Consider the following 19251-nt stretch of genomic DNA (forward strand, 5'->3'; position numbering starts at 1 on the left):
AATACAAACATTTCCCTTGGCGTGTGTGTTTCTTTGGAAAGCAGCGAGAAATTCCGGCACAATTATTTCCCGCAAGTACACAATTTTATCATGTCCGATGAAGTGGATCCTGTGGAGCAAATGCTGAAGCGTACCGGTTGTCTGAATCTTCACCACAAAGTGCAGGTAAGCATCGGTTCTGGTTGTATCGTTTGCCCATAGTTAATAGACATGATGTGTATTCTTCAGGAGTGCATTGCCGAAACTGGCGACTGGCGGCTCTGTCAGGACGTAGTTAAAGATTTCAAACTGTGCATGCAAGATTACACAGAAAAGCAGCGGGTTAAGTATAGCGAGAAATGAACACCCTCCGCACACTGTTTGCCCCGATTAACGGTGGTAGTTCCGCCATGAAAATGGTGCTGGTGGTACGGTCGGATTTGGGTTTGAAGAAGGGCAAAATTGCGTCCCAGTGTTCCCATGCGGCTGTTCTTTGCTGCATGCGGGCATCAGCCGGAGCGACCGGTAAGATCAAACTAGACACGTGGTTAATGCAGGGCCAACCGAAGATTGTGCTTAGGGTAGAAAGTTTGCAGGAGATGCATTTATTGACGGAACGGGCCGAAGCTATCGGTGTGATTGCCGAGATAGTACGAGATGCCGGCAGAACACAGGTCGCAAGCGGAACGGAAACTGTGCTAGGACTGGGCCCAGATCATAGGGAAGCGATAGATTCATTAGTGGGCAGTTTGAAATTGCTGTAGTTATCTGTAAATGATGTGTTCAATAAGTAGATTAACCAATTCTAAATGTTAGAGATTTATTTTATCATTAGAAAACAATTAGTAACATACTTTTCACATCCGAAATCCTTATCTAATCATTTAGAAATGTTACTTTACAGGAACTTGATTGGTTTGTGTAATTTGAATGTAATTTTAATTTGAAACTCTATTTAACAGGATAATGATTACTGTAACGATAGTTACTTTAGCAACTTATGACTTCTGTTAAGTATTGAGCAATTTGAGCAAATTGTCCTGAATTTGTTCACATTTCGAAACTTCCGCTCTGTTAATAGAATCAAGCAAATCATTTCTCAACAATTTTAATAAGTTTTTTTTAAATTTTATTTATGGTTCCATGTCATTCATGCTCTTAAACCGACACGAGCATGTGATATATAAGTATAAATTTCACAAAACGAAGCAATATACAAATTAAAATATAAATGGAACAGTTTTGATTTGGTTTAGGCCATGACTTTTCTTTACAGTAAATTTTATCATCAATTTGGTGATTCATTTAAATGATTAAGTTTACAGTTTTATCCCCACGAGTCCCCAGCGTTTGCAATTGGCATCGCCGTAATCGCACATTCCACACATATAATCTAACGGTGCAATGACTTTCGCTTTTACAATTCCTTCGGCGCATTCTATGACCTAGGTCTAGAAGAAGCTGGGCGTGAGTGCGTGACAAAAAGCATCGCAAAAAGAACGCTTCAAACGCCCGGCCAAAGAAAGAGTAAAAGTGAAGGAAAACAAGCATTAAATTAACGTTAATCCGCATCCGATGAGGGACAATTGTACGTTAGTTCGCATGTGGCATGCATCACCACCACCACCATGACCAGCACAAGCCGATGAGCGATGAAGTGCATCAAAAAAAGGCAAAGGCATGGTGCGTACCCTCATTGTGATCGTACGACGCAGTTCGCAACCCTCACCCAATCATCCCACTGTGGCCAATGCTCTCATGGCGATTCCCACCAGCGGGGATTGTGTGGCGGAACACGCGGCGGAAGTTGTTTGTGCTGGTGTGGGTTGGTTGCGGGCCACGAGCAGAATGAAGGAAACAATAGCTCACTTCTACCAATGCGATAGATATCTTGTGTTTTCTGTGTGGCACACAAACAACGATACTTGGGCGACATTAAGCCAAGGGCCACTATTCATCTGATCTGGATACGTTCTCGTGCTGGGAGTAAGCCACAGTGAACGGAACGGGATTTGCGCGGTGGACAATGTAGGCAGAATAATAATATAATTTAGAATTCTAATCTAAATAGAATGATCGTACAACATGAATTAGCTTATTAATTAATAAGAATCTTATTAGCTTATTAATTAATAAATTGTCGATTTTTGTAGTCATTCAATAGATCAAACAGATTGAAGATCACTTATTTAAAAAAAAAGTTGTAAGAGCGCGCTTTACAACAAAACGCTATTAAATGGTTTGATTCAGTTCGTTTAATTGTATATTTAAACGCTCTTTAATTAATTAAAGATCAGTTAAAATAAACCAAAATAACGCAACCCGATCGTCCCATAGTGCAGATGATGTGTGCGCGCGACACCAGTCCCACATTGCCGGGGCGGATTGTTTCCGCGTCGAGCAACAGTTGATCTTTGTCTGCCTAGCGTGGTCGTGGACGACATCTCGCAGCGGGTGGACGATAGTTGGTGTTCCGCTCCGGTAACGTCGGAGTTTAGTATAAGGGCAGATCGCGCCCACAGTGAAGCGTTGCCGCGCTGTTAGGAAAAGTCGATCAAGAACGGAACGTGATCGTTAATAGGAACGCGGTTAAAAATTGCCTTCCGCCAAGCAGAAGAGGTGTTGTTCGTAGTCGGCGGGTTCTAAACCAGCACCGGTGGTTATCTGAATGACATATGGTGCTTGTGATAAGATTAAACCTTTCCCGCGTCTCACTAAACACGGTGTTTGGTGATTGAGATCGTACACGGAATATAGGCAGTGAAGTGCTTACGTTTTTGGGTGGACGGAAAACCAAAAGACCAGAGTCATCGGTTGAGATAAAATATATTGAAAAAGGTAATAGAATGGTTTTGGGCTTTAGTTATGTTAAGCCAGTCGATTGGGACGGAATGTGGTTGTGTGCTGAGTGTGTTTTGATGAGCAGTTCGGTTAAGTTTGGAGTTAGGAGTTTCTGTTTAGTAAACAAAACTTTTATTGAATGGCAATGTGAACAATATAAATCATAATCCAAACAAGAGATATAAGTTTCACATATTTTGCGCAAAGGAATTGTCTGGAATTCTTGCGTACAAGGTTACTAATTTAGTATTTCAACTGTAGGTGGAACTAAGTGATCGAGAACAGAAGTTAATATCGTAACTGGAGCGCGCAGTACCTATTAGGCCAAGGTGACCGACTGAGCCGACGACGAGTGGTCGGAGAAACTGAAACGCAAATATAGTTGCACTGTTGAGCTAAAGTTCTCCAGCCCTTCAGCCACGATGTAATTGAACCCGACGCTTGATCCAATCCCCGGCAGCAGCCATACATGCGGAAGATGATACATTGCATCGTCGGAAAGGTTTATGGTCCAATGCCCGCACCATGCGAAAGGCGCCCGGGTTGTGGTCGCAATGTTTACAAGCCCATCAACCTTATCTGTCAAGCTTGTCCCATCCCGGCCTGTGCAGGGAGAGAGAGATAATGTAACGCTTCTTCGTACGATAATCGTTATCGGACGGTCTGTGAAGGAAGCTGGTACCGAATGTAGGTCCAGTCTGATACGGTCGTGGCTAAAGTCCACCAACGCAGCAGATGATCTTCGTTGGACCTGAAAGATGATCATCTCGCTTTGCGGTCGGGTGGCGGCATAGTGCCCTAACCTTACGCGACATACAACGGGTCGGCCAATCAGCCACGTCCGGTGGACTTTGCGCTCGTTCGGCTGATCGGCGAACGTCTTCCAGCCACAGCGACGACAACCGAGACGCTAACGATGGTGCGCAATACTTCCAATAGACTACTCGCTTCCCTCATATGTGTGTGCTGCCTTTGATCAGCTGTTATGATCGTGCTCGGCACACCGGGAGAAACAAGCAGCCGTATCCCGCACGGAAAATTTCCCCCTTTTCTCAATCATTTGTTGTGGCACCTACGCCATTCCAAGTGGGCACGTGTGACATTCCCACCGAGGTCTTCAACGCCCTGAACTTGACGTACACAGCCGCCCGCCAGCACCCGCGGTGGCGATAATCAATTGCAAAGTCATTTAACCTTCCAGCCAACCTGGGTGCTGGTGACGGTGCTTAATTAAATTCCCGGCACAACGTAACAAGCGTGCGAGGTCTGCGCGCGACGGAAGAAACTGCATGCGCTCGATCGGCACTAGTTGACGCTTCTATTTACATATGCGCTAATAGGGCCTCGTGCAATGCCAGAAATGGTTAATCGGAATGAATCCGACGGAACTGTTTGGTGGTAGTGTTTCGATTCTTTACCACGATTACGCCTTTTATAATAGAATGCTTATTTGCCTAACCGAGCACACTACCGTTCACAACCACTTTGGCCACTTGAAGTGTGTATACATTTTGATTAGGGCAATTGATTAGAGCTAAGAACATGTGTGGAGTAGGTTTTTGGCGAGGAATTACGAAAGGGGCATGATTACGCAAAGTTTAGTATAATATTAATACATGCTTTACAAGGGCTTGAATGAATTGAGTCATGTTTGAGTGATGTTTTGAGAGAACGGAACTGATAACAAATCTTTTATAGTGTTTGTAGTTGTTTACATTTTTTAAACGATGTTTTACTAATTATATTTATACATTTTTCTTTATTTTTAGATCATACGTCGTGAAATCAAATTAGTCGCCTAATTCTCAAATACATTCATCCGGCAAACAACTGTGCCGGTGTAGGTGTTGTGTCCTCCCCTGGAGGTGCGATTTTGTCCGGGAAGTGAATTTAACAGGACGCAGCAATTGGTGCCGAGAGCGTATCATCCAAGCCGAATAATCGCACCATCGAACCGTAGCTGTGTGCCACAAACGGCCAAACAACCAACGCCAAAATGCTGGTCGCGCTGAATTTGAAACAGAAATTTCTGACACTATGCGGCATCACAGCTGCCGCGGTCGCCACGTCATTAGTGATCGGACAAAGATTGATACCGCAGTCGATACTGACCGGTGTCGTTTTTTATCTCATTTCCGGCGATCGACCCGCGGCCGTGTACGCCAGCATCGTGTCATTGCCGCGGGACTTACGGTAAGGAAAAAACCCGATAAGGGGGAATGGGGAACATTTGCTCTAGGCATTAAGAAGATGAAGCATCCATCCCTTCCGACAGCATCTGGAAGGTCCACTGTGTGTTGCGTTTCGGTATGTTGCTACTGTTGCACTTTGCCATACATGCGGCTGATGATGATTTATGTCACCGTTGAAGCGCTCGCTCGCGGTGATTGTTTCTAAGTAGCGATAACACGTTCTAATGCGCCGTGGCTGGGAAGGGAGGACATTTCAGGACGCAACTTTGATTCAATTCTCGTGCGCGCGTTGAAATTGCACACCGTCGCATCGTAGTGCAGCGGTTTCCATTCCTAATGACGTACCCGGTGCTGTGAGGGAAGAATGTTCATAGAGGTAATGGTTGATGTGTTTGCGACGATGTTGGGGAGAGGTGATCAATTTCTCCGCGCTATCACTAACCTAGTATCCGTGGCAGTGGTAACACTCGTTAAATCATGCCAAATTACAGCCGGTCGGCTTGGGTTATCGCATGCAAAACCAGCCAGCAGTGGTTAAGCAAGGCTTATCTTTGGCAGTGCAAATGGGAAACGTAATGTCGGTTGCGACGATGATACCCTTCAATCACGTTTTAATTCAACAGCTATCTTGGTGTGTACCTTGAATGTAGATCATACGCAAAGTTGCGATCTTTATTTTTGGGGGATGCAAGGAATAGTAATATAATTATTAATTGTAATATTATACGTTTTGTACTTAATAGCATTTGCATTGTTTACACACTTAAATAACATTTGTTTAAAAATAAATCCAAACATTGTTTATATTCAGTAATCCGTAAAACCCAGTTGAAGACATCACTCACTCAGAACCTATAAAAAAGATCTTTTTCTATGATCGTTTGGAATACTTACCCTTAGTGTGATTGAATGAAAATGAAAATTATACAGAATGAAAGATAGTTTCGCAATCATAGATACAGTTATCATTTATTTTTCTATGGAACGGTGCATAACCCGGATTTTCGGGTAATTCTTAAAAAAGTTAGATTTTTAACACTAAGTTAAAAATGTAAATTTTTGAACTAAAATCTGCCTATATGTTTGTAAAACAAAAAAAAAAGAGAGAATAAGGTTAAAACATATTTAATATTTTGTTTGTAAAACAAAAAAAAAAGAGAGAATAAGTTTTGAAAAACTCTTTTCATCTATTAGTAAATGATTCTTAAAGAGTTTTCGAGAAATTCTGCGTTATGATAAGGGTTGTTTTATGGAAAATTAGTTAGAATTATTGGATTATGAAGATCCGACATATTGATTTGAGCTTTTGAACAAAAAAATAACAATGAAAACTACACAAAACATAAATTGGCTCAACAATTTGCCTTCCTAAGGGTGTTCTTAGACCAGGGGCCTCCAAACTTTTTAGGGCCGCTTTGAGTGTAATAGCCATAGCTGAGGGCCAATCTCGGGATCTCTCGGGAGGGTTTCGCGGACCACATGCGGCCCTCGGACCGTAGTTTGGAGACCAATGCTTTAGACGATGCGCCTTGAGACGGTTGTTTAAAGTAGCTAAAGAATGGGGATAGATCATAGATATAAATGGATATAAAGTCGGATGAAATATATTTTTAGGAAGGGAAACTGATATATAACTATGGTCTCTTCATATTTTAACTTTAATGTACCCTTTTATTAGTTTCAATTGTATTAAAAGTATTTAAAAACTAATGTTCATCATACCCCTGTGTAGATACAGTAGAAAAGCGTGCCAGCGTGTCGTCTAACTAAACCCTTTCTGATGTTATTGTGGAGATCATGCGACTAATGTGTTTGTTTATTAGTAATTTAAACATCATTGCTGAGAGCATCACACAATTATCGCACAATCTACGTCGCGTGCAGCGTAAAGAGAAGAGAGAAAAAACGGCCGCAAATTGTCGTTTGATTGTGATTTTGATGATCATGTGGTGATTATTTGTGAAAACATTCATGTAACGTTTAGACTTGCGTGAATAACAATCTATCAGTTAACGTTGTTTTGTAGTACATATACAGGGCATAAAAATGAGTAATTCTAATTAGTAATTTGTAAATATCTGCATTTGTCCTTCTTCCACAGAACGGCGGTTATATTTCTGAAGCTCAATGTTAGCCTTTATCGATACGAGCGTGCTGGTGCGACGGTGGTGCAAATCTTCGAGAGTGTTGTCGCGCGCCACCCGAACAAGGTAGCGTTCCTGATGGACGATGGGCAGCTCACGTTCGCACAGGTGAAGCAGCTAGCCGACCGTATTGCGGCCCACTTTTATGCCAAGGGTTTCCGGAAGGGCGATACGATTGCGCTGCTGATGGAGACCCGGCTTGAGTATCCGTGCATCTGGCTCGGTCTCTCGAAGGTTGGCATCGTGACGGCGCTGATCAATTCGAACCTGCGGAAGGAAACGCTGCGTCACTCGATAACGGTGGCTAATTCGAAGGCAATCATCGTGAGCTCGGAGCTGGCCGGAGGTAAGTGATAATAGAAACTGTCAATCAATCATCTTGGCAAGGCATCCCTGTCTTGTGTGTGTATCTGGTGCTACTGATGTGGCCAGGCCCCTGGTTTGTCTTAGCAAAGCTTGTCCGGTACGGTTCGTGGTAGGATTGAATTCTTGTTTTACCGATTCATCTCGGTTCGTTGCACATGCCGCAACTTCCATCCAAACCGGGGGGAGTTTGAAGGTTTTCCTTCGGTACATTTTCCCACAAGGAGTAGATAAGGAGGAAAAACATAACCCCAGCCTGTTCAGGGCTGATGAAGTTTTGTTTTTTTTTGTGTGTAGATCTGTGCGAATGAGAAATATAGGATCCCGGTACCTGTGCCTAAAAATTGCTACTCGTACTCGAAAACTCGTCCGTATTACCGGACGTTAGTGATCGGAGCCATTTTGCGGTCATCAATCGTATGCTCATTGTCAGCATTTGTTGGGCACTTGGATGAGGCATGTTGGTTTGGTAATCTAAACGTATTTTTGTTTTTTTCATGTCTCTGCACAGAAAAGATAGCTTTCATCAGAAAAACCTTCACCGGACAGAGATTTCGGGATCGAACTGAAAAAAGGGCATGTTTTTGATCCATCCCTAGAGGACTCGTTTGGGATGGTTTTTTTTGGGTTTGTTTGTTTCGTTATGACGAATGCATGAGACATGATCGAAATTGAGCTTTTGAGCGATTTTTTAATTAAAAGTGAAGAGCCATTCGCTTTGCTGGTGAAGTTAGTGGAAATGAGCAGCAAATAGGGTAGTTTTATGCAAAAGCGATAATTGGATATCGGTATAAAGTTGATCGAACTAATCAACCGGAAGAAATGCAAATTTTGTACAAATCGCTTGAAGCTAAACACGTGTGTGCAGTTTGGATTTTTGATTGATTAGAGGTATTTTTGTTTTAGCTAGAATTGGACTGGACGAGCTTCTAGGGAACGGTAAACACTGTACCTATAACGGCCACTTGTTTATTTTTTTTTGTAAAATAAAAGAATACGTTTAAGTAATTGATAAAAAAATATGTTCTATATTAATTTCGCTATTTAATTTCAAGTACTACGGTATCTGCCGTATTGTATTAAAAATTAATTGCTTTAAAAAACATCAAAAATTAAATGCATTAAAGTTATTCTTGTTATTACTATTCTCCACACGGTTGTGAAATAGTAGTACATAATGTAAAAGTTTATTTATGCAACATTATGACAAATATGTTTTGGAACTCCATGTTTTAATACGTTTGGAAATCTAAAAAGAATAGCCAGGAATGTCTTCCAACTACTTGTAGTTTTAAGCAAATTTTAAAGTGCCAACAACTTTAATTTAGGTTTTTTAAGTTTATTTTTAGATCCTCTAGTATAGCTCAAAATCAAATATCTCAAATCTCAATATCTTTAGTATCTAAAATTTACGATATCTTCAATACATATTCCCCAAGGTTCATAATATTTTTTTTTTTAATTATAATTTATGCAACATATTCGTGTGTTAATTCTTCCTTTTGTAGGCATGAAATAGACACTACAATTTCAAATCAAGATACAATTTTGAACTTAAGAATCAGATTACAATAATTGGTATTCGATTCACTAATGTCTTTTAGAGCGCAAATACTTCAGGAATAGTTAAGAAATTGAGGACACTCTAAGAAGTAATGTGAATCAAATTGAACACTTACTTAACCTTTTACCATTTAAATTAAAACTAGACTATACCAATTGATGAAGCTTCGAAAAGTAGTGTATAGGATCAGTTATCATATTCACTCGATAGCAATTGCTAGTGTTCAGTTTGGTAATATATTTTTTGTTTTATGTCTTGAAAGCGAGCCACATGACGTGCCACTGTGCGGTGGCAGCGTCAGCGAAGGAAGAGTCACAACGTAGGAGCCACAGAGGGCAGTAATAAACGTTCTTAAGAAATCAACATATGGTGCCGTGAACCAGGATAAGTGTTCATATTCAGTTTTGGTTAACGTTTCCAAGTCTTAGTGGCAAGATCAGCCTCAGCACCACTCGGAGGAGTCGGATGAGGAAGTTTTCGAGGGTTTCTCGCAAGAGGATTTCCGAGAGAAGAAGAAATCAAGCAACGAAAACAAAATGGAGTCGTTGAAGGCAAAAATCGCTGAACGTGAAGAAATCCTGCGATGCTTGCAACGGCAAGAGGATTTTTTGCATAATTTCACGCCAGGTGATCAAAAGTTTGTGCAAGCTAGGTTGCGACGCGTCCGATCATGTTTGGAGCAGTTCCAGAACGTAACAAGATCAATGCGTTTGATCGAAGGATCGGTAGCGGCGAACGAAGCATTATTGGATGAAACAGATGAACGATGCATGGTGTTGATTGGGGAATTTGAAGAAAAGCTTCAGAGTTTTACGAGCAAAAACGTCATGCCGGTCAGTGTTAAGGAAGAAAAAAGAGTTCGTCTGCCGCGGCTTGCGCTTCCGGAATTTTCCGGGAACTATGAAGATTGGTTGCCCTTTCACAGTTTGTTCGTGTCAGCAGTTCATGGAAATACCGGAATAACTGATACTGAAAAAATGATGTATTTAAAAGGGGCTTTGAAAGGTGATGCATCGAGCGTTGTGGATGCTTTTCCTACTTGTGGTTCGGCGTATGAAGCTGCTTGGAATGCGTTGAATAAAAGATACGCGAACGAGTATCTTTTGAAGAAAAGATACACAAAGGAACTGTTGCGTATGCCAAAAATAAAAATGCGAAAGGCAAAGGAAATCCACCATCTTATCGAGGGTTTTGAGCGTAATACAAAGCTGCTTGATCAGCTCGGCGAAAGTTCTTCGAACTGGGGAATGCTATTGGTGGAATTAGTGTTGTCCAAATTAGACGAAGAAACACAGCAAAAGTGGGAGCAGCATTTGGAAGACAAAAGCGTGTGCTCAGTGGAATCGCTGTTCGAATTTCTTCGAATGGAGTGTCGTGTTTTGGACGCTACCGCGGTTGATCATCGAGCGTCGACCAGTTCTCAGAAAAACGATCGTCGTGTGGCGAACCTAGCAACAGAACAACAACAGAATACGTGCGCGCATTGTGGAAAGCTTCATGCCATCGCTTTGTGTAAGGCATTTTTGGAATTGACAGTGGATGGACGGTACGATGTGGCTATCAAGAAAAAGTTGTGCCTTAACTGTCTGGCTCCAGGCCATTGGGCTGCGAAGTGTTTTTCTCGAGCGAGATGCACGAAGTGTAACAAGCGTCATCACGAAACGTTGCATAAAGAAGGCACGAAAGAAGACCCTACGGTGGGCGCAGTGACCATGTTAACATCGTTTCCTAAGTCCAAATCTGCGATTTCAAATCAAGTGATGTTGTCTACAGCTATGGTGCAAGTAAAGTGCAGAAATGGAAACTGGATAGCCGTTAGAGTGCTGTTGGATAATGGGTCCCAGGTCAATATAATGACCAATGATCTCCATAAGCGTTTGAAGCTTCCGAAGTGTAGTGAGTCAATCGTTGTCTCTGGAATCGGAAATTTGACGAAAAATGCACCAATAACGAGAACATTCGTCGCGTCAAACGACAGAGCATTTTACGAAGATGTAAACTTTTTAGTGATGTCAGCGATAACAGACAATCAGCCTTCGAAGAGCGTGCATATTGGTATTGATAAGCTTCCCAAGAATATCGTTTTAGCTGATCCCAAGTTTGACGAGAAGGGTCCTATTGACATGCTGCTAGGGGCAGAATATTTCGCAGATTTTCTGCATCCGAAATGTGAAATTATTCCGGCTAGCCACCATCACCCGGCGTTCTTGAAGACTGTTTTCGGATGGGTAGCAGTAGGAAAAACGATTTCTGCTGAAGACTTCAGGGTGAGCTGTAACGTCGCTACGATCGAAGGATCTTCCGAGAATTTGGCACAATCCATCGAGCGCTTTTGGACAATAGAAGAACTACAGCAATCTCCACAAGTTTCGCAAAAGGATATGGACTGTGAAGCAAGTTTTGGTCAGCATCATCGGGACGTCAATGGGAGGTATGTTGTAAGGTTACCGTTTCAGGTTGGTTTGCAGGAAGGCTTGGGGAAATCCAAAGAAAATGCGACCAAGCGGTTCCTCCAGTTAGAGCGGCGCTTTAACAGAGATCCAACCCTGAAGAAAGAATATTCCGCGGTAATTGCAGACTACATTGGCAAAGAATACATGAAGAAAGTCATGATAGATGAAACAACCGATGACCCGCAAAACCATTACTACCTTCCGCACCATCCTGTTATCAAAGCTTCAAGTACAACCACCAAGATAAGGCCAGTATTTGATGGATCCGCTAAAACTGACACAGAAAAATCATTAAATGATCTGCTTTTAGTTGGACCAGTCATACAAGAATCTTTATTCACTTTGTTACTCAAGTTCCGCATGCGAAAGATTGCTTTGGTTGCTGATATTAGGCAAATGTATCTGCAAGTAAAGGTACACCGCGACCACACACGATATCAACGAATTTTGTGGCGCGACTCGCCGGACAAGCCGATCGATGTTTTCGAGTTACAAAGGGTAACATTTGGACTGGCATCGTCGTCCTTCTTGGCAACTCGCGTGCTGCAGCAGTTGGCGTTAGATGAAGGCGATAGTTTCCCAATGGCAAAATCAGCATTACTGGAGGATTTTTACGTTGATGATTACATCGGAGGCGCCAACAGTGAGGAGGAGGCCATCCAGCTACAAGCTCAGCTAACATGTTTATTGGAAAAGGGCGGTTTCCATTTGACGAAATGGAACAGCAACATAACAAACGTATTGGATAATGTGCCGGCGGAAGATATGGCATCTTCCAAGGTAAAAAACTTTGAGGCAGTTGAAGAGCCGACCAAGGCTTTGGGAGTTTCGTGGAATACTGAAACTGATAAGTTATTTATCAGCACTAGCCTCCAGAATAGCATCGATACATGGACTCGCCGGAAGGTGTACTCATTGGTGGCGAAGATATTTGATCCGTTGGGTTTGGTAGCGCCTGTCACAGCCTGGGCCAAGATTCAAATGCAAGCCTTATGGTTGTCAACACAAAGTTGGGACGAACCCATACCTAGCCACATGGAAAGGCGTTGGAATGACTTTTATGCGCAAATTCCTTATCTTGCTAGCATACAGTTTCAGCGTTATGCTATCGTCGATGATCCTGCAACTTTGCAACTGCACTGTTTCTCTGATGCTTCCGAGGCAGCATACGGAGCATGCATTTATGTACGCGCAGTCGATTCCAACGGAAACGTAAAGGTCACTCTGCTAGCAGGAAAATCCAGACCAGCCCCACTAAAACGTATAAGCTTGGCAAGATTAGAGCTCTGCGGTGCGTTGTTGTCAGCTAAATTGCAGAAAACTGTTCGCCAAGTATTTGGATTTTTAAATACGAATGTGTATATGTGGACAGATTCTACTATCGTGTTGCATTGGATACGGTCGCCTTCGTACACGTGGACTACGTTCGTCGCAAACAGGGTTTCCCAAGTGCAAGAGCTTGCTAAAGAGTGTAAGTGGCTTCATGTTAGGGGAACAGAGAACCCGGCTGACGTCGTTTCCAGAGGGGCGCTTCCGCACGATCTGCTGTTGAAGGAATCCTGGTTCCATGGACCGTCTTGGATGGGGTTATCTGAATCGCAATGGCGTACGAGTTATCCATCGGATATGCCGGAAGATGAAGTAATCGAGAAAAGAATCTGCACGACAGCAGTGCTTAAAACTGATGAACCTGAAGATTGGTGTGCCAGATTTTCCAACTTCGAAAAATTGTTGCGGGTAACAGCTCGTTGTTTGAGAGTTGTTGGCAAATATCGGCATAAAGAAGTAAAGCAAAACAGTGATAAGTATTTATCCATCGAAGAGCTCAGGAATGCTAAAATGGTTCTCGTGAAGCGTTTGCAACAGCAACATTTTGCTTCAGAGATAAGGGAGCTTGCGAACGGGAAATCAGTGCCCGCGAAATCAAATATACGAACATTGGGAGCATTCCTGGATGAAAGTGGTTTTCTGCGAGTTGGTGGCCGCCTTCGCGGAAAGGAAATGGAACTCGGCATCAAACATCCTTTAGTGCTTCCAAAAAGGGCGCAGTTCTCGAGATTAGCAGCGGAATACTATCATCGCATATCGCTGCATGGGGGACCTACAATGACACTCAGCATGATGCGGAGGGAATTCTGGCCGTTGCAAGGGCGATCTTTGGTGAACAAGGTCTGCAGAAGTTGCCTTCCATGTTTTCGGCTGAGTCCGGCTCTTATACAGCAACCGCAAGGCCTACTGCCAGCAGAACGAGCCTCACCTGGCAGACCGTTTGCAGTTGTAGGAGTGGACTTCGCTGGTCCCGTCTACTTAAAGCCAGTCCATCGTAAGGCAGCATCGGAGAAAGCATATATTTGTGTTTTTGTATGTTTTTCAGTTAAAGCGGTTCACGTCGAGCTTGTGGAGTCGCTTTCTACCCAGGCTTTTATGGCTGCTTTTCATCGGTTTGTCGCTAGAAGAGGTCTACCGAGCCAGGTTTATTCCGATAACGGGCTCAACTTCCAAGGAGCGCGGAACCATCTCAAGGAGCTTTACGATCTGTTGCGGAGTGATTCAGCTAAAGAGGCAGTTTTGAAGTATGCAACGGATGCCGGAATCAAGTGGCATTTCATCCCGCCGCATGCTCCCAACTTTGGTGGCCTATGGGAGGCAGCGGTAAAGGTGGTGAAGCGAACCATGACGAAGGTGATAGGAGAGCGACGATTGTCGTTTAGCGACTTGGCAACTATTTTGTCTCAGGTTGAGGCACAACTGAATAGCAGACCCCTGACGCCACTATCCGAGGATCCGGCGGAGCTAAATGTGTTAACTCCTGCGCACTTTCTCATCGGTGCGCCGTTAAACACTGTTCCCGAAATTGATGTCACTGCGGTTCCGGTCAACCGATTGCGGCACTACGAGCAATTGCAGCTTATAATTCAAACCCACTGGAAGCGGTGGCGTGGGGAATACTTATGTGAATTGCACAATGAAAACCAGCGTAGACGTGTTGCCGTTCCTTTAAGTGTGGGGCAAATGGTGATTTTAAAGGAAGATGGAAAAATGCCTTTGCAATGGCCTCTAGGACGCATTTCTAAACTTTTTCCCGGATTAGATGGGGTAGTAAGGGTCGTAAATATTCGCACCAAGTTAGGAGAGTATAAGAGACCGGTCTCGCGCATATGTTTGCTACCATTCGAAAATGAAAAGATGTAAATAGAAGTTTATTTGGTAAATTTCTGCGAAATTTAGGTGGCCGCCATGTTCAGTTTGGTAATATATTTTTTGTTTTATGTCTTGAAAGCGAGCCACATGACGTGCCACTGTGCGGTGGCAGCGTCAGCGAAGGAAGAGTCACAACGTAGGAGCCACAGAGGGCAGTAATAAACGTTCTTAAGAAACCAACAGCTAGTAATTAAGAAATCATAATCATTCTCCAGTCCAGCAAGTGATCCGGCTATTTTTTTCCACATTCCGTCCAACCAGTCGCACCCCCCATCTATATCGACGATGGAAACCGAGTAAAAATCGTTAATATTCCCACTGTCTTTTGCAGCAATCGCCGAAATAAACGAGCAGGAAGGCATAAAAGGCTTACCGGTACATCTATTCCGCACCGACGGTGCCGACACCAGCAGCAGTAGTAGTGACCCATTGCCAGGTAAATGAGTTTTTATTCAATTGCACCCGATTGGATCCATTTGCATGGCACTTTCTCCCGGGGGTTTTTTTTCTATCGGGAAGACAGGTGGGGTGTGAGAACCTCTGAACCCCCACTTCGCCTTCCGTAGATGGTTCGCTTTTTCTTACCTCCGTGCGGTCGGTTCTCATCCGATGCTTACGCCCGTTTTTAAAGCATTGTCCAATCGTTCCGAATCGTTTTGCTTCCGCTTCTTTATCTCCCCTTATCGTTCATTCATTGGCACAGTACCGTGACCATAATTCCCTCCAGCACAAATCCACCTATAGAAATGTGTGTTTTCCGGGGGTAGGGGGAGGGAGGGAGGCGAAAATAGCGAAGATGGTGGTAGCAGCATTTAAGAATATTCCACCGAATCATTCCCCCGTCCCAAACCAAACCAAAGTCTCGATGGTAGTGAGCGAATCGGTGTGGAAAGCGAATCACCAGCTTCTGGGCAAGACAACAGAGAGAACGATCCTGTCCGAAACCTCTGCTGTTTTCCCATAAATTGCACACATCTCGATTCCGATGATGTATATTCGTACGCTACCATTCGGTCGGTATCCAGTCTGTGTTTTCTTCAGGCGGGGCACAACCTTGGGTGTGTTTCACCATGGGAAACTCCACTAGCCGGCACCATCCTTCCTATTGTATCCTTCACACAGTCACACACACCCACATATACACACCTTTTACCAATCCTTGTCACCTCTCCGGTTTCACCTTTTCTGGCATGACTGGCTGGGCTGGTTAGCTGGCGTCGTTTGCACGAAGTTTTATCACCCGGTATACGGTTTGCCAACGCCCGACTCCCAGTCTCCCAAATCCTAACGAACGTACGTGAAAGGTGTGAATCGCTCCGAGGTTGTGGCGATATATGTGTGTGCGACTGGCGCACCGGTGGTTTCACATGTGACCGAGAAAGATGAACGTGAGCGGACGAGAGCTTTTAATGCGATACGATATAATTGATAATCATAAATCATCTTCTCACGTGTGCAAAATTTTTTCTGTTTTAGATGCCGAAGATTTAAGGCTCAGCGTGGATAGTGGCAGCAGTAGCTCAAACGTAGATTTAAGCGGTATCCCGAATGATATATCACCGAAAGATAAATTGGTTTACATCTATACGTCCGGCACGACCGGTATGCCGAAGGCGGCCGTCATCACGAACCTGAGGTGAGCTTCTTACTGTCCACGGTGCTTTACCATTCTGGCGCGTCATTTGTTTGAGTCGCTTATTTACCACCTCATTTGTTCGTACTTTTGTTCAGTGTTTGGAACCGTGGCAAAGAGAATGAAAAAAGTGATGAATTTTGTTGTAAAATACAATTTTTGTTTTTAATTTTACGCGAACTTTTTCCAAGTTACATTTAAAAAATGATAGGACAACTCAACAAAAAATTAAAAGCTATTTTCGATATTAATTATTTTATTTGATTATAATTTCTTTGACTTTTGTCTTTTTAATTTTCAATCTACCTCACTACGGCTTTTTTCATTAATTTTAGATTTTTTTTCTTTCTTCAACTCACCATTTCCGTTTCTTTATAAATGATTACTGAAGTGTAAGCAATACCGTCTGGCCGTTCTATATAAAAGAATTATTGAAGTGAAGAATATTTTTGACCTTGGCTAAGTTACATGCCTGTTTACCTGTTTCAAAATGTTCCAAAAAATCTCCAAAGAAGCTTCTATTGTTATCAAACTCCCGCACGGACGTACATTTTTGTCATCATTCGTGCGATCTATACTCTCAGCCCCTTTGTGTCACTTTTCTTACCTCCTTTCATTGTTACGCATCGTCATCGCGATAGTGTCGTCGTCGAATAAAATAACAATAAATGATATAACAAATAAAACAACCACTTTTGTAACTGACGCTTTCATACCAAAGGTACACGTTCATGGCCCTCGGATGTTATTACATGCTGAGCTTCCGCGATGACGACATCATTTATAATTCATTGCCACTGTACCATTCGGCCGGCGGTATGATCGGTGTCGGCAGCGTACTGCTGTGCGGTGTGACGGCAGCATTACGCAAGAAGTTCTCGGCCTCCAACTTCTGGACGGACTGTATTCGGTACAAGTGCACGGTAAACAATCGGCGGAACAGTTTTTTGTGTGGTGAATCTTAAAGGTTTTGTTTTTCATCCCATTTTCAACTGGCATATGCATGGTGGGCTTTCAGGTGGCACAATATATTGGTGAAATATGTCGCTTCGTACTGATGACACCGTCGAAACCGACGGACACACAGCACAGTGTGCGGCTCATGTTTGGCAATGGTTTGCGGCCCCAGATTTGGCCGCAGTTTGTGTCACGCTTTAATATTAAGCAGATCGGAGAGTTTTATGGTTCAACGGAGGGCAACTCGAACTTATGTGAGTATTTGCAGTGTAATTGATAATTTATTTGTTAATTTTGCTGATTTTTGTTTTTAGTAAACATCGATAACACAATGGGAGCTGTTGGTTTCGTTCCCAACTTTGCCAAAGCTATATATCCCGTAACGTTGATAAGGTATTGTATAAAGAATGTTGAATAAAAATTAAATTAAATTAATTTATCTTGGATTTCGTTCCTAATCTAAATACATCCTGCTCCTGTTTTGTCAGGTGTGATGAAGAGACCGGTGAAATTATCCGCGGCCCGAATGGTTTCTGCATCAAGTGTAAAGCGGGCGAGCCGGGTGTGTTTGTTGGTAAAATCAACCCGAAGAAAGCGCTGAACTCGTTCGTTGGATATGCGGACAAGGCTGCCTCGGAGAAGAAGGTGCTGCACGACGTGTTCCGCAAGGGGGACATTTTCTTCAACTCGGGTGACATTCTGGTACAAGATTTGCTCGGTAATTATTATTTCAAGGACCGAACGGGTGATACATTCAGGTGAGTAGATTTGTACGAGATTAAAGCAAAGAACGAAAAATCAAAATACATTATTGTCTGCTGCTAAAATTATCGTTCTAGATGGCGCGGTGAAAACGTTGCTACCTCGGAGGTGGAAGGAGTTATCACGACGATTGTGGGCTTGAAAGATTGTGCCGTTTACGGTGTGGATGTAAGTATAAAGACTCATCATGTAAAGCGAATGTAAAACAACTTTTACACCCTTCCCGCACAGATCCCCGAAACTGAAGGTAAAGCCGGTATGGCAGCGATCGTTGATCCGGAGGGTAAAGTTGACTTGGAACAGCTGGCCGCCGGGATTCGGGCAAGTTTGCCCGCCTACGCTAGACCGCTCTTTATACGTGTGCTTTCCGAGGTGCCGATGACGACAACATTCAAGTTGAAGAAGCGAGATCTCCAGGTGGACGGGTACGATCTGAACAAGATTAAGGATCCAATTTATTTTCTGCAAAGCAATGGTACCTATCGATTGTTTACGGTGGATGATCACGAAACCATCAAGAGTGGTAAAGCGAGGCTATGAGCGAAAAGCTTTGGTTGAACGGTGAAGGCTAGCAGCAAGGGCTTTGCGAATGTCCTTTGCAATTCCATTAGATGTTGTTTATGTAGAAGTCTTGTTGTAGGTATTTGTTTGTTTAATTTTTCATGTACGATCATCTAAAAACCAAAAATAAGGAAAAAAGAAAACTGACTGAAATTATTAACTGAAAATACTGATGCCTAAGCTACACACAATCTCCGATGGAAGGGAGTTGATGAAAACCACCTTTCTATGGTACGAACGACGCATTTGTAATTCGCTCTCGAACTAGCAACTGCTAAGAAATCTTAATCTGTAGGTAATAAATTAGGTTTCTATATCACTGTACCGCTTGTGTAGATGAGTTAATCTTAATTATACATTAAATTGTGGACTGATTTTAACAATTATTTATACGAATTTTCGGCAATTCTATTTGAAGATTTGAAGTGTGAAGATTTGACATTTGAAAAGAAGTTTTAGTTTATGAATAACTTCGTATCCATTGGATAAAACCGTTCAGACTATTCTGTTATTTAAGATAACTGCTTGGTCTAAGGCTGGGGTGTCGAACAATTTGGCCTAAAGAGAAATGGCTAATGTTGCTTGGAATTTGTGGGTGTCC

At 42.9% G+C, this 19251-nt stretch overlaps 3 protein-coding genes across 3 annotated transcripts; all 3 read left to right on the forward strand.

Annotated features, from left to right (window-relative positions):
* Window positions 1-40: 40 nt before the first annotated feature.
* On the forward strand, window positions 41-367 carry LOC125767114 (cytochrome c oxidase assembly factor 4 homolog, mitochondrial). Its single transcript, XM_049433381.1, has 2 exons — window positions 41-165; window positions 229-367. Exons 1-2 carry the CDS (start codon window positions 91-93, stop codon window positions 340-342), a joined length of 189 nt encoding a protein of 62 aa, XP_049289338.1. The 5' UTR covers window positions 41-90; the 3' UTR covers window positions 343-367.
* Window positions 339-794, forward strand: LOC125767105 (uncharacterized). The gene has a single exon (XM_049433371.1). It carries the CDS (start codon window positions 339-341, stop codon window positions 741-743), a length of 405 nt encoding a protein of 134 aa, XP_049289328.1. The 3' UTR covers window positions 744-794.
* Window positions 795-2364: 1570 nt separating this feature from the next.
* Window positions 2365-18974, forward strand: LOC125766993 (long-chain fatty acid transport protein 4). Its single transcript, XM_049433174.1, has 11 exons — window positions 2365-2817; window positions 4590-5013; window positions 7114-7502; window positions 15069-15173; window positions 16214-16373; window positions 17092-17293; window positions 17389-17581; window positions 17642-17720; window positions 17816-18085; window positions 18167-18257; window positions 18321-18974. Exons 2-11 carry the CDS (start codon window positions 4817-4819, stop codon window positions 18627-18629), a joined length of 1995 nt encoding a protein of 664 aa, XP_049289131.1. The 5' UTR covers window positions 2365-2817; window positions 4590-4816; the 3' UTR covers window positions 18630-18974.
* Window positions 18975-19251: the final 277 nt, after the last annotated feature.

This window comes from Anopheles funestus, chromosome 3RL, assembly GCF_943734845.2.
Source record: "Anopheles funestus chromosome 3RL, idAnoFuneDA-416_04, whole genome shotgun sequence".
NCBI classification, from domain to species: Eukaryota; Metazoa; Arthropoda; class Insecta; order Diptera; family Culicidae; genus Anopheles; species Anopheles funestus.